Below are 26,844 nucleotides of genomic sequence, written 5' to 3'. Positions count from 1 at the left end.
ATGAAATTGATGAAAGAAAAAGTAAAAAATATTGTACTTATGGGAATTGAAAATTGGTATTTTTGTTTTTGAGGTACATTGGTGCGTATAACTGTTGACAATACGTATACGCACCCTATCAACATATGAAAACAAGAATAAAAAACACTAGAGGCTAGTATATATAATGCCACATGCAAAGCAATTTTTTCTACATTTATGTTAAGCTTTTTTATCGCATATTTTAAGGCGCTTCACATAATTTGTTATCTGGAAGAAAATGCTTTATAGGCGCGTTAAAAAGTCTGCTACAAAAGCGTTCATATTAAAATGTTAAAAAAATCACTTTACATTACTCTAACAGGGTTTCACACACCGGCCTTAAGTTCTGCAAGGTCGAAATTTTAAAACCCTCCATAAAAGAAAAGTAGTAGGGTAAAGAAAACATTTTTATAAAAAAGTAACTAGAATCTGAAACATGTCCCACTTTAAACCACAAATACCAATAAGACCATTGGGATAATGCAGTTAAACTTATCAAAAAACCATAAAGTGGGTTAGGCTATTATACGGGGGTCATATCAAAACGGGAACCTATATAGACAATTTTATACTACAAGGGTTGCTATCTATTGCGAGTTTCAAATACCAAGTTCGAGAGTATTTCTCGGATTATCGAAATACCGAATATCGTTTTGTACCGTTATATGTGCGCTATAGGAAAACGTGGGCCTAGATAAAAATGTGGGAAAAGTCAATCGCTATACCTCATAATACCTTCAGCAATATGACCACAGACGATATATATCATTTAATACGGCCAACGAAATAACAGTTATAGACGTTACATCCCTTTAACCAAATACGTATCGGCACATTTGGAGTCTGTCGTACGATGCGCACGATAACTCTCGAAAGGAGTATCCGATTTGGTTTATGGTCAAAATTAGGTCGATAGGTCCTTCTGGTAGCCCCCCCCCCCCCCCCCCCCCCACACTCACAAAAGGTCTAAATTTGTAAGTGCTAGATCAGGTGCGAAAATGGGTCAAAATTCGGAATACTTGTAATTCGCATAAAATATGAAATAAAAATTCGATTGTCCCTAAATTTCACATATTCAAATATTTTTATTAACACAAGGTCTGGTGTAAATAAGGGATATATCGATCCACTACTTCTGGTACCTCCCCCCATAACGGGTCAAAATTTCGGATAACCAAAACAATTATAAAATCCGAATAAGCATCCGGTTCTCTTCATATTTCACACATGCCATTATTTCTACAAACACAAGATTTGCTGTGAAAATGGAATATATATCGGTGTACTCTTCGTCGCACTTCCCCCACAAAGGGTTAAAAATTTTGAAAAACAAAAAGATCAAATAAAGCGAAATAAGCATCTAACTCAATTTTCAGATTATTAGCCTCATCTCGAAGGAGATATAAATACATAAATCATAAACATATGGTGTTCCCTTTAACAAAGCAAACCTCTAAAAACATATTTTCAACTTACTCCTCTTCCTCAGCCTCATAAGCGGGTACAATATTTGGCTTGTGCTTTCGTTCCGGTTCAGAATCCATATCCAAAAATATATCGCTCAACTTCGAATATCTCATTTCCTCGTTAAGGGATTCATTGTCGGTAAAATTATTCGATATTTTCTCAGAGTATTTTTTAATGGAATCGTGTTCTTGGCGATGATGTTTCTGTTCCGGTTTTGTGACGAGATGATGTTGATGACTGTGATGTTGGCGATGATGGGGTTTCTTCTCCTCGCCCACCGGGCGAGTTAGTTCCTCTCTCAGCTGTTGCATGCGAAGGTTGTAATCGGATCTGCTGTTGGTATTGCTGCGTCTAAAAAAATGGAATTTTTAACGTATTATATTTTCTAGTTTTTTTCCAAAATTCATTCAAACTTCGGTCCGGCCGAACATAGTGCTTTTTAATTTGTTTTTTTTTTTCTTTTTTTGTACTCACCTATTTTTCCTCCCCCTCCTATTTCTACGCTTAATAATGGTACTGCTACCCTTCAACTCTTGTATATCATCCAATTTCATGCCATTGCCGCCAGCATTGCTATAGACATTGGGCAACGTGGAACGTTGGGCCGGCACAGCTGTTGGCAAAATGACAACCTTACGTTCCGAAACGAAATTATTGCCAGTATCCAATTCGATGTCTTTGGTATTCGATTGGATTTTACGTTGATCCACATTACGATTGCCTAAACCCACCGACGATTTGTTGTATTTCTCCTCTTCGATTTGTGACTTTTCATTACCGTTGGTTAGAATATTTTCCAGTTTCTCCAGGGAAGTGTTGAAGGTTTTATCTGGTTTCTCCGTCAGCAGGTCATCTTTTCCCATTGCACTAAATTTGCTGGGTATGTTTATGGAATATTTTCGGGGCTCATGGTCCTCCGAGCTGATGACATCATTTTTGTAGTTTATATTTTCATAGCTGGGATGCGTTTTGGGTTTCAATAATTCATTGGCAAAGGACTAAAGAAAAAATCATTTTGAAATAATTAATTATTTATAAATTTTTCAATTATTCAAATACTACCTCTGAATTATCATTATTCAAATCCGGTTTATTGCTCGGCAACTTGGTTTTCCGCCGTATAATATCGGTGAGACCCTCCTCTTCCACCTGCAAACCCTCGTTGTAGACCTCTTGTTTTAATATTTCCATTTCCTTTTGGAATGTTTCGTTGTATTTACTGGGTGCATCATTGATGGGAGCATCCGCTTGCATGGGCTCCTCCCACATTTGGGTATAGGCCACCAAAGGATATCCATCATCATACTCCATGTCGGGCAAAGCAATGTCTCCCATAAAGCCACCTAAAAAATACAAATGGAATGGAGTACAAATTAAATTATTATCAAAATAAAATTAAAAAACCTAAAGCGATCTCCTGGTGGCACTTCTGTTATTAGTTAACAACAAACAATGGTCAACAATTTCCAATTAAATATTGAATTTATTGGAAAATGAAATTGTTTCAAATATGAATGGAATTTACACATGTGATACGGTTTAAAAGGGTATTGCATTTTAGGATGACAGGAAGCGGAAAGAGCAACTGTTCCACTCATTGTATGAAGAATTGAGGTTCAATATTTGTCCACGTTTATGGTTCCTGGAGAGAATCTTCTTAAAAAATCCACGTTTATGGTCCTTAGAAAAAATTTTTTATCTTCTTTAAAAATCCACGTTTATAAACCCTGGAGAGAATCTACTTTAAAAATCCACGTTTATAAACCCTGGAGAGAATCTACTTTAAAAATCCACGTTTATAAACCCTGGAGAGAATCTACTTTAAAAATCCACGTTTATGGTCCCTGGAGAGAGTCTTCTTTAAAAATCCACGTTTATGGTTAGAGAAAATTCTTCTTTAAAAATCCATGTCTATGGCTTTGATGGTTCTAGGAGATTTTTTTCTTTAAATATCCATGTCTATGGCTTTGATGGTTCTAGGAGATTTTTTTCTTTAAAAATCCATGTCTATAGCCTTGATGGTTCTAGGAGATTTTTTTCTTTAAAAATTCACATTTATGCCATTGAGGGTCCTTGAAAAAATCTTTTTTAAAAATTCACATTTATGCCTTGGAGCGTCCTTTAAACAAATATTTAAAAATCAACGTCTATGCCTTGGAGGTTCCTTGAAAAAATTATCTTTAAAAATCCACGTTTATGCCTTGGAGGTTCCTTGAAAAAATTTTCTTTAAAAATCCACGTTTATGCCTTGGAGGTTCCTTGAAAAAATTATCTTTGAAAATCCACGTTTATGCCTTGGAGGTTCCTTGAAAAAATTTTCTTTAAAAATCCACGTTTATGCCTTGGAGGTTCCTTGAAAAAATTTTCTTTAAAAATCCACGTTTATGCCTTGGAGGTTCCTTGAAAAAATTATCTTTGAAAATCCACGTTTATGCCTTGGAGGTTCCTTGAAAAAATTTTCTTTAAAAATCCACGTTTATGCCTTGGAGGTTCCTTGAAAAAATTATCTTTAAAAATCCACGTTTATGCCTTGGAGGTTCCTTGAAAAAATTTTCTTTAAAAATCCACGTTTATGCCTTGGAGGTTCCTTGAAAAAATTTTCTTTAAAAATCCACGTTTATGCCTTGGAGGTTCCTTGAAAAAATTTTCTTTAAAAATCCACGTTTATGCCTTGGAGGTTCCTTGAAAAAAATTTCTTTAAAAATCCACGTTTATGCCTTGGAGGTTCCTTGAAAAATTTTTCTTTAAAAATCCACGTTTATGCCTTGGAGGTTCCTTGAAAAAATTTTCTTTAAAAATCCACGTTTATGCCTTGGCGGTTCCTTGAAAAAATTTTCTTTAAAAATCCACGTTTATGCCTTGGAGGTTCCTTGAAAAAATTTTCTTTAAAAATCCACGTTTATGCCTTGGAGGTTCCTTGAAAAAATTTTCTTTAAAAATCCACGTTTATGCCTTGGAGGTTCCTTGAAAAAATTTTCTTTAAAAATCCACGTTTATGCCTTGGAGGTTCCTTGAAAAAATTTTCTTTAAAAATCCACGTTTATGCCTTGGAGGTTCCTTGAAAAAATTTTCTTTAAAAATCCACGTTTATGCCTTGGAGGTTCCTTGAAAAAATTTTCTTTAAAAATCCACGTTTATGCCTTGGAGGTTCCTTGAAAAAATTTTCTTTAAAAATCCACGTTTATGCCTTGGCGGTTCCTTGAAAAAATTTTCTTTAAAAATCCGCGTTTATGCCTTGGAGGTTCCTTGAAAAAATTTTCTTTAAAAATCCGCGTTTATGCCTTGGAGGTTCCTTGAAAAAATTTTCTTTAAAAATCCACGTTTATGCCTTGGAGGGTCCTTGAAAAATTTTCTTTAAAAATCCACGTTTATGCCTTGGCGGTTCCTTGAAAAAATTTTCTTTAAAAATCCACGTTTATGCCTTGGAGGTTCCTTGAAAAAATTTTCTTTAAAAATCCACGTTTATGCCTTGGAGGTTCCTTGAAAAAATTTTCTTTAAAAATCCACGTTTATGCCTTGGCGGTTCCTTGAAAAAATTTTCTTTAAAAATCCACGTTTATGCCTTGGAGGTTCCTTGAAAAAATTTTCTTTAAAAATCCACGTTTATGCCTTGGAGGTTCCTTGAAAAAATTTTCTTTAAAAATCCACGTTTATGCCTTGGCGGTTCCTTGAAAAAATTTTCTTTAAAAATCCACGTTTATGCCTTGGAGGTTCCTTGAAAAAATTTTCTTTAAAAATCCACGTTTATGCCTTGGAGGGTCCTTTAAAAAAATCTTCTTTAAAATTCACGTTAATGCCTTGGAGCGCCTTTGAAAAAAATCTTTAAAAATCTACGTTTATGCCCTGGAGGGTCCTTGAAACAGAACTTCTTTGAAAATCCACGGGTATGGTATGAATGGTCCTTGAAACAACAGAAAGAAATAAAATAGACTCGACAGAGCTAAAGAGTTGCTTCGCTTGGCCGAAAGTGGTGAGCTGCCAAATTGATTTTCTCCGATGAGAAAACATTCGTTGTCCAGCAGTTTAAAAACTAGCAAAATCATCGGGATTACTTGCCAAAGAGGTCAGCTGAAAATATGCACCTTCGGTTGGCCACTAGAACTCAAGCGCCGGCCATGGTGATGGTGTGGCCCGCCATAACAGCCGATGGTCGATATCTGCCCGTATTAATCAGATTAAATGCTGAATATTATCGCGAAAATATTCTGGAAGGTATATTAAAGCCTTGGGCACGCAAAAATTTTGGCCGCAGCCCGTGGACATTCCAACAGGACTCAGCACCATCGCACTCAGCAAGCGCCATGAACCACCAAAATATCCGGATACCAATCGGTTGGACTATTGTGTCTGGAATATTTTGGAATGTAAGGTTGGCACTAAAAAATACCAAAGTGTCGATCACCTCAAGCAAGTGCTTCGCCGGGAATGGGCCAAAATACCGCAGAGCAACATTCGGCCAGCGTGTGACGATTTCATTGGCCATTGAAGACCATAATTCGTGCCAAAGGTGACCAATTCGAACAAATCTAAACCTATTCTAAAATTTGATGCTATTTCCGACATTTTTTGCTTTCATTCAATAAAATTAAAAAAAAAAAAATAAAAATTATGGCATTTGACTTTGTTGCAGTTTATTTATCTCAACCTGTATACCTAAAAACAACGGATTCCAAGGAATCTTTATGCAAAATTTTCAAAAAATGTTTTGAGATATCATACCTCTCTTGGTCCTTCAATCAGGATTTGATACAATCATATTTTACCGTTTTAATTAACCAGGTTATTGTAAACTATTATCAACTGTGGCAAATTACGAATTCTTTCCCAGGCCCTTTAACAAATGTTTCTCTTAATTTCTTATAAATGATAACATTTATTTAATTTTGACCATTCTCTTAATGACAGGACAATGACAGGCAAATCATTGATTAATTCCCTTGGAATGAGTGAATTAATTTTTAGTATTACTAAGCACTTCATAAGATGTTTTGCTAAGAACTTATATTTAATTCAATTAGTAAGGGTCTTAAGCATGTTGTGGAAGCAAATGAATGATGTGTTTGACATACACACATACATACACATATCTTGAAGTCCTCAAAATGAATAGCACACATCACTTAGTAGCACCCTATCTTAGGAGCTGATAGTAAATTGTGAAAGAGAAAAAAAAACAGTTCCATCAAAGCCCTTATTGTTACATAAAATTAACTGATAATTATATTTATTTAACAATATAAATAAGCAAAACATGTCTGGCTGATGTACGAGGGATGTTATGACAATGAAGCCAAATTGAGAAGCTAATAAATGTTTTTTTCCTGAATTCGTAAAAATTCAAAAATTTATCTTTCCTACACCTTTTTCAGTTGCAATTCGAATAATTAATTATAGCCTTAAACTTATGACTATGGCGAAAAGGTGCCTCATCGAAATAACGGTTTTAGACCCTAGGCCTTTTTGAGCCAAATCCGTTTCAGGACATTTGGAGTCGATCTAGTGTATCTCTGTCTGTTTGGCTGGTGCGCACGACAACTCTCGATGAGAGTATCCGATTTGGTCCAAACTTGGTACACCGTAATATTATTATCGAACTTAGATTGAGATCGGAGATGGCAATATCGGCCGGTTCTCCCCCACATAAGGTCGAAATTAAAAAAAAAATTTAAAAAAAAAACCATACAAACAAAAAAAAATATATATATATTTTACTGCACAAAAATATACAGGATAATCCGATTTTGCTCCAACTTTGCAAATCCTAATATTTCCATCCTAATATTACGTCAGGTGCGAAAATGGTCAGTATAGACCACTCCATCAGATACCTCGCACCCAAAGGGTCAACATTTTTTATTTATACAATTTATAACTCATATAGAATGTGATGCAAGTGCTCGATTGCCTTCAAATTGCATATTTTACAATATTTTTATTAACCCAAGATCTGGTGCGGAAATGGAATATCGGGCAACTGATTCTGATACCTCTCCCACAAAAGGGGAAAATTAAAAAAAAATATTCCACTGCACCGAGATAATCCGATTTTGCAACCAACTTTACGAATCCTAATATTTACATCAGTGCTAGGTTAGGTGCGAAAATGGACACCAATCGTCCACTCTATCAAGTACCTCCCCCACAAAGGGTCAATATTTTGCATAATTTTATCTCTTCTAAAATGTGCTGTAAAATTTCGATTGCCTTCAAATTACGCACATCACAATATTTTTACTAAACCGAGATCTAGTGTGAAGATGGAATATATCGGTCCACACCTTCTGGTACCTCATTCCCATTATTTCTACTAACTCAATATATGCTGTGAAGATAGGATGTATCGGTCCACTCCATATGGTACCTCCCCCACAAAGGCTCAAAATTTTGAATACCCATGAAGCTCATAAAAAGGGAAATTAATATCACATTTCATTCAGACTTGGCACATCTCAATACGTCCATCAACAGAAGATCGGTTATAAATATGATAGAGATCGGGAAATTTCTTCTGGTACCTCCCCCACAAAGGGTCAAAATTTAGAATATCCCGGAAGCTTATAAAACGCGAAATTAATATCCGATTCCATTCAGAATTGGTACATCTCAATATTTCCGTTAACAGAAGATCTGTTATAAATATGGTGGAGATCGGACCATTCTTTCCGGTACCTCCCCCCAAAAAGGGCCAAAGTTTCAAAAAACCAAAACGAATATAAAATCCGAAATAAACTTCCGGTTCTTTTCATATTTCACGCATCCCATTATTTCTACTAACACAAGACCAGTTTTGAAGTCGGAATATATCGGTCAACTGCTTCTGGTACCTCCAAACGCGAAATTAATATCCGATTCCATCCATACTTGGTACTTCTCAATATTTCCGTTAACAGAAGATCTGTTATAAATATGGTGGAGATCGGACAATTTTTTCTGGTACCTCCCACATATAGGGTTCAGGATTTTTAAAAACGAAACGTTCAAAAGAATCGGAATAAGCATCCAAATCTCTTAAAACTTCACACACACAAACATTTTTGCTAACACAAGATCTGTTGTAACGATGAGATATATCGGTCCTCCCGTTCTGGTACCTCACCCACAAAGGGTCACAATTTTCAATACTTTTTTCGGTCATAAGTTGCGAAACAAGTCAGTGGTTATTTACATCCTGCTATATTTAAATATTCTCTTGTAAATTTACCAATATTTTTATCTGTATTAGATGGAGCATGGGATTGGAATACTTCTGTCGTCTATATCTGGTACCTCACGCATATTTTAGGATTTTCTGAAAATTGTCACATATCTCATATATATAGTCGACATCTGGCCTATTTATATCAGCCCTAGGTCAGATACGAAATGATGAATTTTGGCCAACTTCTTCGAAACCTCCCCCAAAAAGGTTCAACAGTTTCAATAATCATAACTTAAGGCTGGGATTATACATCTGTCGGCAAACCTGACTGATACTATTTTACTTGTTCTGACGTCGCTATTTATTTCAATTTAAATTATATCAATTAAATGTCTCTTATTTTTGAAAAAAAAAAAAACATAAATACAATATTTTTGTTTCAGATTCATAAAAAAGCCAAAAATAACTTCCTCACCTCCCCCTCGTCACTAATGAATTTTCGCACAAAAGTTGTTGATTGTTTGTTTGCTTTGCAGACATTCGGTTCGTTCACATGTGTGTCCTAGTAATCCATAAATTAATTGTTACCAGGCAATGTAGAAGGAAAATTCAATTAAAATACACACACACAAACAAACAAATGAACATTCACAGACAAATGAACACACACACACACTCTCACGTGCACACACACTCCAACACAATAACAATAAATCATTAATGAAAATAATATTAACCATCCACAGCCACCACAAATGTGTGGTTCGTTACGGTGGCAGCCACATCTGATCTGGCCAGCTGACCATCAAACTCGCTAAATAGAAAATGAAATGTCTGATGACATTTTATTGCTCAACTCATTGAAACATGATTTCGAAATATCAATTTCATTGTTTAATTGTGTTTTTGTTTTTTTTTTTTTTTCGAAACAGATCTATCAATGAAGTGGCTCCGATGCCGTAATAGATAACATGAACGTGCAATTAATTCTAGGTTTCAATTAAAAATTTGCTATTAATTTGCCAACAAATGAATGTTAAACAAGGAATTTATTAAAATTAATTATTGAATGTTAAACATAATCAAAATCTGAAAATATTTTTCTTTTTTTTTAAACAAAATAAAAATCGAAAATAGATACTTGTAGCATACCCTGGGGCGCAGAAAATACGAAATTTTGCTGCAGTATATTTGAACAACAATTTAGATTGATAAAATATTCAAAAAATGTATACATATCCCGACTTTCATTTAATTGTCTTTTAGTTTTGAAATGTCTAGAAGCTGAAGGCTAGTGTTCTTGGAATCACAAATATTTTGCGACTTCTCCATTTTCTAAGAGCTAAGTAAAAATATTAATCAGTTTTTAAGTTTATTAATTTTATTCCTCTTATATGTGCTACAATACATATACAACTTAAAAATACTAAAAATATTTAATAGTTTTACTTGGCTCTTAGAAAAATGAAAAAAAAAGGTTTTAAAAGTTCTTACAACTGGAGTTTCAAGCGGGCAGCTAAGGCGGTTGAAAATAGTGACAGGAAATGTGTTTCTACATTCAGGTGGCTCAATTATTGGGAGAACTTAACATTTTTGATATCCCCTAGGCACTCCTAATAACCTATACTTCTCATTGACATATAATTTAAAAATAATAAAATATATCACCGAATTTATAACAGTCGATCAACATTCCTTTTAAAATTATTAGTCCAATCCTACACATGCCAATATATCGATTGATCGGGCTAGGTCCCCGAAGGATATACTTGATTTTTATACCCTCAGCCATATGGCTACAGAGGGTATATACAATTTGATACGGTCAAAAGGTGCCTAGTCGAAATAACGGTTTTAGACCCTCTCTCTCTCTTTCTCTCTCTTTGGACCAAATCCGTTTCAGAACATTTGGAGTCGATCTAGCGATGTCCGTCCGTCCGTTTGTCTGTCTGGCTGGTGCGCGCGATAACTCTCGAAGGGAGTATCCGATTTGGTCCAAACTGGGTACATCGTAATATTTTTGTCAAACTTAGATCGAGTTCGGAGACGGGAAATATCGGTTCACTCCTTCTGGTACCTCCCCCACAAAAGGTCTAAATTCTCAAAAAATATATGTTTTGCACAGAAAGAGAAAGAATAATCCGATTTTGCTCTAACTTTGCAAATCCTAATATATGCGTCAGTGCTAGGTCAGGTGTGACAATGGATAATATCGGTCCACTCCATCAAGTACCTCCAACAAAAATGGTCAAAATTTAGAATAATTACAAATCTCATAAAATGTGATGTAAGAGTCCGATTGTCTTCAAATTTCACACATCCCAATGTTTATATAAACTCAAGGTCTGGTGTTGAGATGGACAATATCGGTCCACTCCTTTTGATACCTCCCCCACAAAAGGTCGAAATTTGCAAAAAAAAATATTTTCTGCACAGAAAGAGAAAGGATAATCCGGTTTTGCTCAAACTTTGCATATCCTAATATTTGCGTCAGTCAGCAAAATCGGTCCACTCCTTCTGGTACCTCACCCACAAATGGTCGAAATTTGCAAAAAAAATATTTTCTGCACAGAATGGGAAGCAATAATTTAATTTTGCTCTAATTTTTCAAATCCTAATATTTGCGTGAGTTCTAGGATAGTATTGGTCCACTCCTTGCCTTTTAATAAAACTATAATCCAGGCCATGGACTCCTGCCATACGAAAACCAGCAAGAAGAGTATATCAGCCTGAACATCACCATGTCGTGTGGTAGCATCCAAACCACTATAATCCAACGAGCAAACCAATATAATAGAAATATCTTCAAACCTGTTTCAACTTCCCAAATATCACGGTCTAGGTTCTACAGATCGAATAACTTTAAGTCAAGTACATTCGAGTAAATATTTTTCGGCCGACTTTACCTATAACTACTGCAACTCTAACAGTCTTTTACAAACAATTACACCGACCAACCATTATACCGACTACATCGATGGGTGCATCATCGAGTAAACCTCATCAGACTAAGCATTATTAAGTCGACTAGTTCTACTCGAGCTGCATTGAGAATATAATCAGTCTGAGTAATATGGAGCCGACTACATCGGTCGTGCAGTACACAAAAAAAAAAAAAAAAAAAAAATGGCGTTTAAAATTCCATTACAGGCCGAGCAGCTATATAGCAGATTCAATCTCTTCAAACCGATTCTAACAAGTCAAATACCATTGAGTCGACTTATACACTAATTGAATATCATTACCACTGCTCATTTCACCTAAATGTCATTCGAACGAATAGTGATAGAAGGCTAGAATCTTGCACACATGTATATTTCGTAAGTATGCAAATTTAGTTCGTAAATGGACATATCGATCTAAGTTTTCGTATAACCTCCATATAACGGTACCTCCAGATATTCGATATTTTTATCGACATAATAAACCGAAATGTATTCAAATTTCATATTTAAAGTTCGTAATGGTTCTAAAAATTATGACAAAAGAAGTGCGTATGCAGGTCCAGGTCTTCGTATATCTCCCATAAAACATTACCTCCCGATATTCGGTGTTTTTATGATTTTAGCGACATTATCAACCGGAATTGTTTCAAATTTCGAATTTGAAGTTCGTAATGGGTCCACGTCTTCGTATAGACCACAAAGAATGGTGTCTCCCTTTAATCGGCATTATTCAACGAAATTATTTAAAATTTCGTATTTTAAGTTCGGAATCGGGAGTCCCCAGTTTTCATTTAAGCCCTATTTTTCGCGCGATTTTTTTTTTTATAATTTTTCAATTTCCATACAAATGGTGAAGGGTATTAAAAGCCGAATATGGCTCCTTTTTAACGTGTTAGTATCCGGTTTTTTGGTCATAACCCTAAAATAGTTTTGGATTCTCAGGTCAAACTTTTTTTGTGCTCTTTATATAACAATAAATTAACCCAAGTTGACACTTAGTAAACCCAATATTTTGAACTACCTTTTGTTCAGATTAAAGAAAATTTCCTAGAGAGTTATGGATTATTTTAAGAATCTTTGGCTTATAAAGCAAATCATTTCAGTCAATTTTTAAGGGTTAATCAATATATGTATATAGCATTTTATAAAATGTGAGCTTTTTCGATGGTCTTGGCCATATTTCCGATCGAAAATATGAATATTTTTGCAGACCACCTCTCTAAAAAAGTTACTGAATATAAGCTTTTATTTCTGTATAGCCACCAAATATTAATGAGTTCCAAGTCCGCCTTCCCAACAGAAATGATGTGAATTGTGACAAATTCTAAGTGGAGATGTTAGTATTAGGTGAGAAATGCAAAATTCCAAAAGGGTTTTGAATTCCGAGAAAAAATTTCATTCTTTACATGTCTCTACCTTTTTGGTTAATTTGCTATGCAAAATTTCAAAACGCCGGAGAAGGTTTCTCTTATTTTTGGTTGTATGCAACACCAAAAAAAAAAAAATAATAAAAACATTCAGGGTAGATCTACAGATTTTTCCATTAAAATTTTTTTTTACGACTACATATTCCCTACACTGCAACAACCCGAGTACCATTGAAACTAATATCACTCGAACCCCACGGACCTGGTTACAAAATCTCTAGTAATACAATCTAGCATATGGCCGCCTCATTAAGCATACGATAGTCACCCAAGGAATCTAAGATCCGAACTATATTTATAAACATGATATCAGCCCAAAGGCCTATAATACTGAAATGTAATTTAAATTATCATTTTTTCTTATAAAACAAATCTTAAATTGTCGTCAAATTCAATTTTATATCACGTCTACAATATAACCGTGACTCTATTACATTTAAAAACCTCTCAGTCGCAGATTCCAACAAGTCGTTGAACAATTGTCTTCATTCAACCATTTTAATAATGTAAAACATGACACCATTATCCATTATTTTATTCACGATTTAAATCCCATTTCCACGCCACATTCAATATTCACATGAATCCCAAATTGAATTCATTATATTGGGTTTCCCACCCCCCGTTTTTCAACCCCATAATCCTTAATTCAGATTCATATTTTCACACCCACCACTGGAGATGTGAGACGGATGTTGGTAGTTCTGTCTCCTCCTTTTCGTACATTTCATTATAATAATATGTGTAGCAGATAACAATAACAACAATAAGGAGCAAAAATTGTCTTGCTGATAAGAAAAAATGCAAGGACAAGAAACGGGGAGTAGCGAAGGAAAAATTACAACAGCAATAATAATAACAACAAGAACGCCTTTATTGACTACCAACCAAATTTCGCCATCAAACATTCATTTTTAGTTGAGCCAAGTCAGTTAGTCAGTCAATCGATATTGTCAGGCGGTGGGTTAGTCGTCATCCATTGAATGGCTTCGACCAAAAATGAGATACACGTACCCAGCCAGCTATACAAGATGTGATACGTTTACATACGCATCATTTGGTTCGAGGGGGTTCGTTGGTTTTTTTTTTTTCCGTTTTCCTCTTTTTTTTGCTGATGTTAGCTTTCTTTGGCACGCAACTGAGTGAATTGTGCACGGTGAAATGAAATGAAATGTGACAGGAAACGGAAATATGTTGATGTTGGTGTGTTCTCTCATATGAATGTGCTATATTTCATTGCAGCGAGAGAGAGTGAGAGAGAGAGAGAGTAAAGGTAATGGTAATTTATGTTAAACTCGTTTGAAATGATTTTTTCAATATGAAAACTAAATAAACAGATTAAGGCAAAGTAATTTAAAAAAGGTTGAAAAGTATCAGTCGGTTTCACCGACAGATGTATACCTACAGCCAATGTTCGATTACTTAAATATATTTTGACTTGTGTTATGATTATTCAAATTGTTGACCCACTATGGAGTAGGTTCTAAAGGAATGGACCAATATTGTCCATTTTGTATCAGACCTAAATAAATGTGAAATAAATATTGCCACGTGCCAGTGTGGACAATATTGATAACATCCTTCAATTTATATGAGATATGAGATTAATTGGAATTTGGTAAAATGTGGTTGAGATACCGGATATAGTCGACCGAATTATTCTATAAACTGCATATCCATCTCAGGTTTCCGATTGAGAGAAATATTTGGATATAGCAACTTGTAAAGAATCGCGGACTTGTTTCGAAAGTTATGTCAGGTAAAAGTATTGAGATATACCAAGTCTGATTGGGGAAGGTACCAAAAGGAATGGACCGATATATCCCGTCTTCACAGCATATTTTGTGTTAAAAGAAATAGTAGGATGTGTGAAATATGAAGAGAACCGGATGCTTATTTTGGTTTTTAAAATAGTTTTGGTCATTCAAAACTTTGACCCCTTGTAGGGGAGGTACCAGAAGAAATGGTCTGATCTCTACTATCTTTATATCAAATCTTGTGTTGAAGGACATATTGAGACGTACCAAGTCTGAATGAAATCAGATCGCGTTTTTGAGCTTCATAGATTTTTAAAATTTTTACCCTTTTTGGGGGAGGTACTAGAAGGAATGTGCGATATATTCCGATATGAAGAAGACTCTTTATAGAGAAGACCTTCTCACGGTCTCCTATGAGAAGAACTTTTATGAGAGGACCTTCTACGAGAAGTTCTTCCCAAGGTCTTCAATGAGAAGACCTTTCCAAGGTCTTCTATGAGAAGACGTTCCCAAGGTCTTCTTAAGATCTTCTATGGAGAAGACTCTCTAAAGGTCTTCTTTGGAGAAGACCTTCCAAATATCTTTTATGAAGAAGACTTTCCCAAGGTCTTCTATGAAGAAGACCTTCCTCAGGTCTTCTATGAAGAACATCTTCAAAAAGTCTTCTATACTCAAGACCTTCGCATGGTCCTCTAAGGGGAAGACTCCTTTTAAGGAGAAGACCTTCGCAAGGTTTTCTATGGTGAATACTTTCTCAAGGTCTTTTATGGAGAAGACCTTCAAAAAGTCGTATATGGAGAAAATCTTGACAACTTCTTCTTTTGAGAAGATATGCCCAAGTTCTTCTATTAAGAAAACCTTCCTAAGATCTTCTATGGAGAAGACCTTTCAATGATCTTCAATGGCGAAGACCTTCTTAAAGTCTTCTATGGACAAGACCTCCCCAATGTCTTTTATTGACAAGACCTACTAAAGGTCTTCTATGGAGAAAACCTTCCACAGGTCTTCTATGGGGAAGACTTCCAAAGGTCTTCTATAAAGATGATCTTCCCAGGATTTCCTATGGAGATTATTCCAAGATCTTCTATGGAGAAAGCCTCCCAAAGGCCTTCTATAGAGAAGATATTCCCAACATTTTTTATGGAGAAACCTTCCCAAGGTCTTTTATGGAGAAAACCCTCCCAAGGTCTTCAATGGTGAAGTACTTTTGAAGGCCTTCTATGAAGAAGACCTTCTAAAGGTTTCTGATGAAAAAGACTTTTTAAAGGCTTTCTATGAAGATTTCAGCTCATTTACCAAATTTAGTACCATTTATTATAATTATAGTACCAGCTCCTTTTCTCAACCACAGGTACCAACGGTCGCATGTATAGCAAATTTCAGGATTTCACCTCAATTTCTTCATCCAATTCCAAATTTAGTACTTTTTGTACAATTATAGTACACGTTTTCCCACCCTCACATCTCAATTCCAGATATCAACAGAGATCTCAATATCAAATTTGAGGATTTCACCCTATCCCTTCGTCCAATATCAAATTTAGTATCATTTGGTACTTTTCGTACAAATATAGAACACATTTCCAAACTACCTCCAAATCTCAAACACCATTGTTCATTCCATCCACTCCAACCACTGTTCCGTCCAAAATATTGCGTATCCTTTTCATTCCGATTTCTGTTTGTGGAAAGTTGTGAGACCATTATGCGTGTCGTTTTGTTCGTCGCACTCTTTCTCCCGTTTTCTTTTTTTTTACTTTTTATGTTTGTCACCGACATTAACTTAACTGTGTGACAAAAAAATGGTTCGTTATTCCTGTTGTTGTTGTTGGTGGTTCCCTCTGTTATGCATCTCCAACAATTTTATTCACTTGAGTTCAGTCCGTTATGTTCGAACTGGTGTTGTTGTCGTTGTTGTAGTTTTGGCTTCGGCTGCTGCCATTATTATTATTGGAACGTTTACAAGGAAATTGAAGGCCATTATCTGTTAAATGGGGGAAAAATCTTAATGATCTCTCTCGGTCTCGTGTGGGTGTAATTGTGTGTGTGTGTGCGTGTTTTTCACTTATAATATTGGGAAAAAAGGCTGAATGTTATTTGGATGTTTTTTCTTCTTCTTCCTTTGGTCCTCATTATTATTCCTCTTATTATTACTGTTATTTTTTTTTTACTTTTTTTTTGCATAACGATGTGCGAAAATTAAAATTTTATCATATTTTCTTCGGAAAAGTTTTTGCATTGTGCTTGGTGTTGTTGCTGAGTTTTTGTACAATTTGGTTAATTAAAAAAGAATTTTCGTTTCTTTTTTGTGCAAAATTTAATAATTGCAAATGGGAACAAATGATAAGTTGGAAAAAGTTGGACTGCAAGAATGGTGATTGTGTAATAATGAGAGCTCTTTACATTGGAGATTGTACCACACTTCTTTAAATTGCTACGTTTCTTGAAAAAAAATAATTTTTATACCCTCAGCCAGACGGTACATATCATTTGATACGGCCAAAACGTGCCTCATCGAAATAAGGATTTTAGACCCTATGTCTCTTTGGACCAAATTAGTATCAGGACTTTTGGAGTCGATCTAGCGATGTCCGTCCATCCGTCAGTCTCTCTGTTTGGTGCGCACGATAACTTTCGAAGGGAGTATCCGATTTGGTCCAAACTTGGCACATCGTAATATTATTATCAAAATTAGATTGAGTTCGGAGATGGGCAATATTCACCACAAAAGGTCGAAATTTTCAAAAAAAAAATAAATAAAAAAATATTTTTCTGCATAGAGAAATGATTATTCCATTTTGGTCCAACTTCGAAAATTCTAATAGTCAGTGTGGGAAAATAGAAAGTATCGGTCAACTCATACCCCCAAAAGGTTAAAATTTTTGAATGATTATAACTCTTACAAAATGCAATATAAGAATCCGATAGTCTTCAAATTACACGCATCCGAATATTTTTATTAACCAAAGATCTGGTGTAAAAATGGACAATATCGGGCCGCTCCTTCAGGTGCCTCCCCAAAATAGAGTCAAAATTATGAATACTCATGAAGCTCATAAAACGCAAAATTACCATCCAATTCCATTCAGACTGGGCACATATCAATATTTCCTTCAACACAAGATCTATTATAAAGATGGTAGAGATCGGTCCACTCCTTCTTGTACCTCTCCCACAAAGGGTCAACATTTTGAATATCAATGAAGCTCACACAACGCGAAATTAACATCCGATTCAATTCAGGCTTTACACAGCTTAATATTTATATCAACACAAGATCTGTTATGAAGATGGTATAGATAGGACCATTTCTTCTGGTACCTCCCCCACAAAGGGTCAATGTTTTGAATAATTTAATACTATAATAAAATCCGAAATAAGCATCCGGATATCTTCATATTTTACACATCTTATTATTTCTACCAACACAAGGCCTGGTGTGAAAATGGGATATATCGGTCAACTCCTTCTGGTACCTCCCCCAAAAAGCGTCAATATTTTGAATTTCATGAAGTTGACAAAACGCGAAATTAACATCCAAATCAATTCAGACTTGGCACATCTCAATATTTTCATCAGCAAAAGATCTGTTAAAAATGGTAGAGATAGGATTATTCCTGCTGATACCTCCCCACAAAGGGTCAACGTTTTGAATGAGCAAAACGATTATAAAATCTGAAATAAAATCTCTTTAAATTTTTCACATCCCATTATTTGTGCTGTGAAGATGGAGTATATAGGTCCACTCCTTCCGGTACCTCCTCCAAAAAGGGTCAAAATTTCGAATATCCATGAAGCTCATTAAACGCGATCCGATTCCATTCAGACTGGGTACATCTCAATATTACCATCAACACAAGATATATTATAAAGATAATAGAGATCGGACCATTCCTTCTGGTTCCTCCCCCACCAAGGGTTCAAGATTTTGAAAACAAAATGATCAAAGAAAGCCGAATAAGCATTCAACTCTCTTTAAATTTCACACACACAAACATTTTTGCTAACACTAGATCTGTTGTGAAGATTTTACATATCTACGGAACCCTTCTGGTACCTCACCCACAAAGGGTCAAAGTTTTGAATAAGGAAAACCATCATAAAATCGGAAATAAGCATCCAGTTCTCTTCATATTTCACACATCCCATTATTTCCTCTAACACAAAATCTGATGGAATATATCGGTCCAATCCTTCTGGTACCTCCCCAACAAAGGGTCAAAATTTTGAATATCCATGAAGCTCATAAAATTCGAAATAAACATTCGATTCCATTCAAACTGGGTACATCTCAATATTACCATCAACACATGATATGTCGCAAAGATGGTAGAGATCGGACCATTTCTTGTGGTACCTCCCCCACAAAGAGTCAGAGTTGTAAATAACAAAAACTATTATAAAACCCAAAATCATCCGGCTCACTTCATATTTTAAAGATCCCAATATTTCTACTAACATATTGTGATCTACTGTGAAGATGGGATATATCGATCCACTCCTTCTGGTACCTCCCCCAAAGGGTCACAATTTTCAATACCTTTATCTGTCATAAACTGCGAAACAACTCAGCGATTTTTTACAGCATGCTTTATCTAAATATATGTCTCTCATCCAGAATCCTGAGATGAATATGGAATTTATGATTTCCGCATAAAATTGGATATAAATGTTTGATTTTCTGGCAATTTTGCCCATACCAATATTTTTATCTGTCTTAGATGACGTATAAAAATTGAACACTTCGGTCCACCTGGCACACCGCAATATTTATATCATATTTATTTTGGTCCGATACGAAATGGACAATATTGGCCCTTTTCTTCGGAACTTACTCCATAATGGGTCAACAATTTGAATAATCATAACAGAAATCAAAATAAATTTAAATAATCGAACATTGGCTGAGAATAAGCAACTGTCGGCAAAACGACTTATACTTTTGAACTTGTTTTTTGTAAATTATATAACAATTTTGGAGTCCTACAAAAATAACGAAAAAATTATATCCTTTAAAGTTAGAAATATTTGTATCCTGGAACATAAAGAACATTTTTTATATTCCCCTTTAACGCATCCAATCCCTTAAAAATATTAAACCATTCCATTAAAGTCACCTGCAAGGCAAAAATGTCAAAAAATAACAAAGATTTGTTTTTCATTTCCACCATAAACATGTACTTGTTAAATATGATAATTTCAAATATTTTAATACACTAAATAATTGCTTATGATGTGAAAACACTCTCTCTCTCTCTCTCTCTCTCTCTCCCGCTCTCGTTGTCACTAAATGCCAATAAATAATTGTTTGCCTTTGTATGGGCCATTTTGTAAAGTCAACAAAATATGCAAATAAATTTTCATAAATTGCATTTACAGTACTCCGAAATTATTTATAGCATTTTAAGTAGTTTGCACATTAAAATTCATATGTTGTCATTATAATTCTATGTTAAATGTGCACACACGCACATACACTCATATATATGTACATACGACAATCATGCATGCATGAAGTTATGTGTGTGCCAAGTAAGTCTATAACTATGTGCCGGACATACTTATGAGCACCATTATAATTAATACAAATATTTTTTCAATTCTCTGTGTGTGTTTTTTTTTTTCAATATTAATATTAATTAATCTTTAATATTGACTTTATGTTCAAAATCCACTTTAAAGAGCACACAGACAGAGACACACACATACACGGAGTCTCATGCATATAAATCAATGTAATTTATATATTTAACATAGTTAACTACATATAGTTATCGTGTGTCCATATGTGTGTGAGAATGTGTTGAATGGCTTATTATATAGACTAAGGATATGGCTTTTGATCATCAACTCGCATGTGGCTTTATTTGTATGGGAGTACGTGTGTGTGTGTGTGTGTTTGATGAACACACATTATTTAATCTTGTTCAAATTTAAATTCACATCGTCATAATCTGGATTTACAATTAATACGTAATAGTCGGTGGATCAAATGATGTATTACTCGGCACCATGCAACGGGGCACAGTGGCTCAAAGTGACCAGTTACCAGAAAAATAACCATTCTGTATTTTTGGTCAACAAGTAAAAAAGTATCTGTCGGTTTTACCGACAGATGTATACGCTCAGCCAATGTTGGATTATTTAAAAATATCTTGACTTATGTTATGAGTATTTAAACATTTCAACATTTCGCATCTGACCTAAATAAATATGGGAAATCATAAATTCTATATTCATTGCAGGATTTTGGATAAGAGACATATATTTAGCTTTTTATAAACTTCATGGATATTCAAAATTTTGAGCGTTTGTGGGGGAGGTACCCGAAGGAGTGGACCGATTTTGCCCATCTTAACACCAGACCTAGGGTTAATATAAATATTGGGATTTGTGAAATATGAAGACAATCGGACTCTTACATCACATCTTATGAGAGTTGAAATCATTCAAAATTTTGACCATTTGTGGAGGAGGTACTTCATGGAGTGGACCTATATTGTCCATTGTCACACCTGACCTAGCATTGACGCAAATATTTGGATTTTCAAAGTTGGAGCAAAATCGGATTATCCGTTCTCTTTCTGTGCAAAATATATATTTTTTGAAAATTTCGACCGTGGGGAGGTACCAGAAGGAGTGGACCGATATTGCCCATCTCAGAACTCGATCTAAATTTGACAAAAATATTACGATGTACCCAGTTTGAACCAAATCGGATACTCCCTTCGGGAGTTATCGTGCTCACCAAGCAGCCAGATGGACGGACGGACGGACATCGTTAGATCGACTCAAAATGTTCTGAAACAGATTTGGTCCAAAGAGACCTAGGGTCTAAAACCTAGGTCTAAACCCGTTTTTTGACTAGGCACGTTTTGACCGTATCATATTGTATATAGCCTCTGTGGCCATATGGCTGAGGGTATAAAAATCAACAACCTTTGAAATAGTAAGAGGTATTAGCAATCCATTCAGTGGTCATTAGGGCATTTAAGGCCAATCAAATACATAAAAGGGTACTGATATAAATAATTGACTGATTGATCTAAATTCATCGCCATGACAAAATCGGCTGAAGCAAAAATCTTGAATTTTTGCACGAGGGCCAGTCTTGGTGTGTAGACGTGTGACAAGGCTGAGTATTTGGAAGGGCCTGAATAGTACTAAAATGTACTCAAAATTCCGTTATAAGAGTTATAATTTAATTCAATAATTTTGAGCCGTTGTGGGGATTTGCCAGAAGGAGTGAATCGATATATTACCTTTCAAACCAGATGCGATACTATGTTAATAGAAATATTGAGATGTGCCGAGTATGAGAGTAACCGAATAATTATATCATATTTTATGAGAAATACATTTTTTTTTTCAAATTTTCGCATCATTTGTGGGCAGAGATGCCAGAAGGAGTGGTTGGATAGAAGAAAGAACTTTTTGTAACTGATTTCAACAACACACATCAAAAGGGAAGCTCATATCTTAAGTCTAACTGATTGACTGACTCAAAGTCCAGGCAAAACGGTTGAAGCAAGAATCTTGAAATTTGCCCGAGGGTCAGTCCTGATGAGTAGACGTGTGATAAGGCTGGATTTTTTGGAAATTCAGACTTAAATGGTACGAATGGTACTAAAATGTACTAAAAACAAATTAAAAAGTATCATTCGGTTTTGCCGGCAGATGTATACCCTCAGGCAATCTTCGATGATTTAAATATATTTTGATTTTTGTTATGATTATTCAAATTGTTGACCCCTTTATGAAGTAGGTTCCGAATGAAGGGGCCAATATTGTCCACTTCATATTGGATCTTAATAAATATGGTATAAATATTGGGAGGTGACAGGTTTGGACTATGTTGGTTACTTCCTTAACTTTATATGAGATACGTGATATTTTTAGAAATGTTAAAATGTGCCTGAGGTACCAGATATAGTCGACCGAAGTATTCCTTTTTTACACTTCATCCCATCATACAGATAATAATATTGGCATAGGAAAAATTACAAGAAAATCGAAAATTTCCAAATTTATTCAAAATCACAAAATCCAAATTCATCTCAAGTTGTAAAAAATCGTCGATTTGTTTCGCAAGTTATGGCAGATAGAAGTATTGAAAATTGTGACCTTTTGTAGGTAAGGTACCAGAAGTGGTTCGCAGATATACAGCCTCTTCACAACATGTCTGAAATGTCTGAAATTTGAAATTTTGTTTTTCAAAAACTTGACCGGTGCCAGAAGGAATTGTTAGATCTCTACCATCTTTATAACAGACCTTGTGTTGATAGATTTATTAAAATTTACCAAGTCTGAATGACATCAGATGTTAATTTCGCGTTTTATTCCAAATTTTGGCCCTTTGTGGGGGAGGTTCCAGGAGGTTGCGCAGATGTATCCCATCTTCACAGCACATCTTGTGTTAGTAGAAATAATGGGATGTGTGAAAAATGAAGAGAACTGGATTATTGTTTCGGATTTTATAATCGTTTTGGTTATTCAAAACACTGACTCTTTGCCGGAGAGGTGTCAGAAGGAATTGTTCGACCTCTACCATATTTATTACAGATTTTCTGCTTATAGAAATATTAAGATGTACCAAGTCTGAATGGAATTGGATGGTAATTTCGTTTTTGTTTTATGAACTTCATTTTTTAGGGGGAGGTACCAGAAGGAGTAGAACGATATGTTCCATCTTCACACCAAACCTTGTGTTAGCAAAAATGTGGGAAATTTGAAGATAATCGGATGCCTTTTTCGCATTTTATGATACATATAAGTATTCAAAATTTTGATCCGTTGTGTTGAAGTTACCCGAAGGAGCAGACTGAAATACTCCATCTGCACCCCAGATCTTAGATTTATAAAAATATTGTGATGTGTGTAATTTAAAGACAATCGAACGCTTACATCACACTTTTTATAAGGGTTATTATATATTCAAAATGTTGACCCTTTATGGGGGAGGTACTTGATGGAGTGGGTCGATATTTAACATCTTCCCATCAGATCTCTTTAATTAGTAATATTGAAATGTATGAAGTTTTAAAAGAATCGGATGCCTTTTTCGCATTTTATGCTTATTCTGGTTTTTCAAAATTTAGAAGCCTTTTTGTGGGAGGTACCAGAAGGAGTGGACCGATATACCTTCACATCATATCTTGGGTTACAAAAAATATTGGGATGCGTTAGATTTGAAGAAAATCGGACTATTATTACATATTTTATAAGAGTTATAATTATTTAAATTGTTTACCGTTTGTGGGGGAGGTATTTGATGGAGTGGGCCGATATTTTCCATTTGCGAACCTGATGCAAGTATTAGGATGTGCAAGGTTGAAGCAAAATCGAATTATCCTTTCTCTTACTACGAGGGAAATGATTTTATTTTATAACGTCTTCATTTTGTGCGGGAGGTACCCGAGTTTCTTAATAATACTACGATGTACCAAGGTTGGACCAAATCGGAAACTGCCTTCGAGAGTAATCGTGTGCACCAGCCAGACAGCTGTCCGTCCACCTCTACGTTGACTCCAAATGTCCTCAAATGGATTTTGTCCTAAGAGACCTAGGGTCTAAGACTGTTGTTTTAGTGAAACACGTTTTAACATGTCAAATGGTATATACCATTTTTAGCCTTATGGCTGAGTGTATAAGAAGAGGATCCATCCTGGCTCAACTTGCTGCAATCTAGGAATCTTCTTCTCCAAAAAATAGCCAATTAAAATTCTCCTTCGCTTTTATTAAATTACCTTTTGTGTACTTGCTAGATTATCCAATGAAATTCGAGATAACTAAATGTACAACTTCATTTCATTAATTTCATTCAAAATTTACTTCGAATTCCAAATCATAGACTCAGCTGGGATATGAATAAACCATTAATTTGGGTTATACGAGTAGTGAAACTTGGCTTGCATTCACATAGCCATACGGCTATGTGCTATGTAATTGTAGTGGTATTTGCACTGCTATTAATGCTAGGTGGGTGGTGTACTACAGACAACTCAATACAAATACTACATCATCCATCTCTTGCTCGGGCACTGCTCTGCTATTTTCACCGGAGAACGTACGCACGCACGCACAATGCAACGCTATTAAGGTTGAGTTTTTCAATAACAACTTTTACCTACAAAGTTATAGTAGCATTAGCCACAGCAACAACAGCAACACATGGTTTTTTCTAACAATTACAACAACGCAAAAAAATCTAAGCCAAACAACAATAACAACAGCAGCAGGCAAGCAACAGCAATCAGATGTAGTGGCTCGGTGGCAGTGGTAGCAGCATCGTTTTATAACAGCATCATGAACAACATCAACGACACTTTGAATGTAAGTGCAGGAATGTGTGTCTGTATGCATGCATGTGTGTGAGAAGCATGTACATGTGAATGGTATTAATGTGTGCTTTTCCTGTACTGATTGTTGCTGCAATTGCTGCTGTTGCCAGCTACATACCTACACTCATTTACACGCATTAACTCATCGCACACATACACACGCACGCACACACACATCCCTGTACAAGCTCTTTTAACTAGACTTTATATTTCGAAACTGAATGGCATTGCTGTAACCAAACGCTGATGCCAAGACGGAAGTGGGCCACATTTTACGCAACCCAACGGATATGGACCGAAGCTTAAGTCAGGATATTGCGGCAGAACATTCCTTTACAACTTTTGCCAAGCAATACAAAAACGGAAAAAAATAACAACAACATACATGTGGGACGTTCCAAAATGGAAGACACAAACAAAATGTTAAATGTTTGAAACGAACTCGAGGCAATACAAACTCGTGGACCTTTTTATACCCACAGCCACACGGCTAGAGAGGGTATATTTAAATTGTTACGGCCAAAATGTGGCTCATCGAAATTACGATTTCGGACCCTAGGTCTCTTTGGACAAAAGCCGTTTCAGGACATTTAAAATCGATCTAGCGACGTCCGTCTGTCAGTTTGGCTGTCTGGCTGTAATATTATTATCAAACTTAGATCGAGTTTGGAGATGGGCAATATTGGTCCATTCCTTCTGGTACCCCTTTAAAAAAGTCGAAGTTTTTAAAGAAAATATTTTTCTGAACAGAAAAAGGAAATATAATCCGCTTAATTATACCCTCAGCCATATGGCTACAGAGGATATATATAATTTGATACGGCCAAAACGTGCCTAATCGAAATAACAGTTTTAGACCCTAGGTATCTTTGGACAAAAGCCGTTTAAGGGCATTTAGAGTCGATCTAGTGATGTCCGTCCCTCCGTCCATCCGTCTGTCTCTCTGGCTGGCTGGTGCTCACGATTATTCTCGAAGGGAGTATTCGATTTGGTCCAAACTTGGTACATTGTAATATTATTATCAAACTTAGATCGAGTTCGGAGATGTGCTATATCGGTCCACTCCTTCTGGACCTCCCCCAAAAAGTGTCAATATTTTCAAAGAAAATATATTTTACTGCACAGAAAGAGAAACGATAATCCGATTTTGGCCCAACTTTGCAAATACTAATATTTGCGTCAGTGCCAGGTCAGGTGCGAAAATTGACAAAATCAATCCACTCTATCATGTACCTCCCCCACCGAGGGTCAACATTTTTAGTACTTACAACTCTTATAAAATGTGATGTAAGAATACGATTGTTTTCAAATTTCCCACATCCCAATCATTTTATTAACCCAAGGTCTGGTGGGAAGATGGAATTTTTTGGTCCACTCCTTCTGGTATCTTCCCCACAAAGGCTCAAAATCTTGAATATTCATGAAGTTCATAAAACGTGAAATTAACATCCGATTCTATTTAGACATGACACATCTCAATATTTGCATCAATACATGATCTGTTATAAGGCTGGTAGAGATCGGACAATTCCTTCTAGTACCTCCTCCACAGAGGGTCAACGTTTTGAATAACCAAAACGATCATAAAATCCGAAATAAACATTCGAGTCTCTTCATATTTTACACATCCCATTTTTTCTACTAACACAAGATATGCTGTGAAGATGGGATATATCGGGCCACACCTTCCGGTACCTCTCCCACAAAGGATCAAAATTTAGAATATCCGTGAACTTCATAAATCGTGAA

At 35.5% G+C, this 26,844-nt stretch overlaps 1 protein-coding gene across 2 annotated transcripts in view; it reads right to left on the bottom strand.

Moving 5' to 3' along the window:
• LOC101897629 (protein tolkin) overlaps window positions 1–26,844 on the bottom strand; it is a 152,460-nt gene that overhangs the window by 14,501 nt on the left and 111,115 nt on the right. For both annotated transcript variants that reach the window (XM_005182064.4, XM_005182065.4), the window contains exons 4-6: window positions 2,551–2,831; window positions 1,963–2,486; window positions 1,498–1,839 (exon numbers count right to left, since the gene is read on the bottom strand). In XM_005182064.4, coding sequence (XP_005182121.2) covers window positions 1,498–1,839; window positions 1,963–2,486; window positions 2,551–2,831 — 1,147 coding nt within the window. The remainder of the gene's footprint in view (window positions 1–1,497; window positions 1,840–1,962; window positions 2,487–2,550; window positions 2,832–26,844) is intronic.

This window comes from Musca domestica, unplaced genomic scaffold, assembly GCF_030504385.1.
Source record: "Musca domestica strain aabys unplaced genomic scaffold, Musca_domestica.polishedcontigs.V.1.1 33, whole genome shotgun sequence".
Lineage (NCBI taxonomy): Eukaryota > Metazoa > Arthropoda > Insecta > Diptera > Muscidae > Musca > Musca domestica.
Note: the sequence above shows the minus strand (reverse complement) of the source record. Positions and strands in the feature narration are given on the sequence as shown.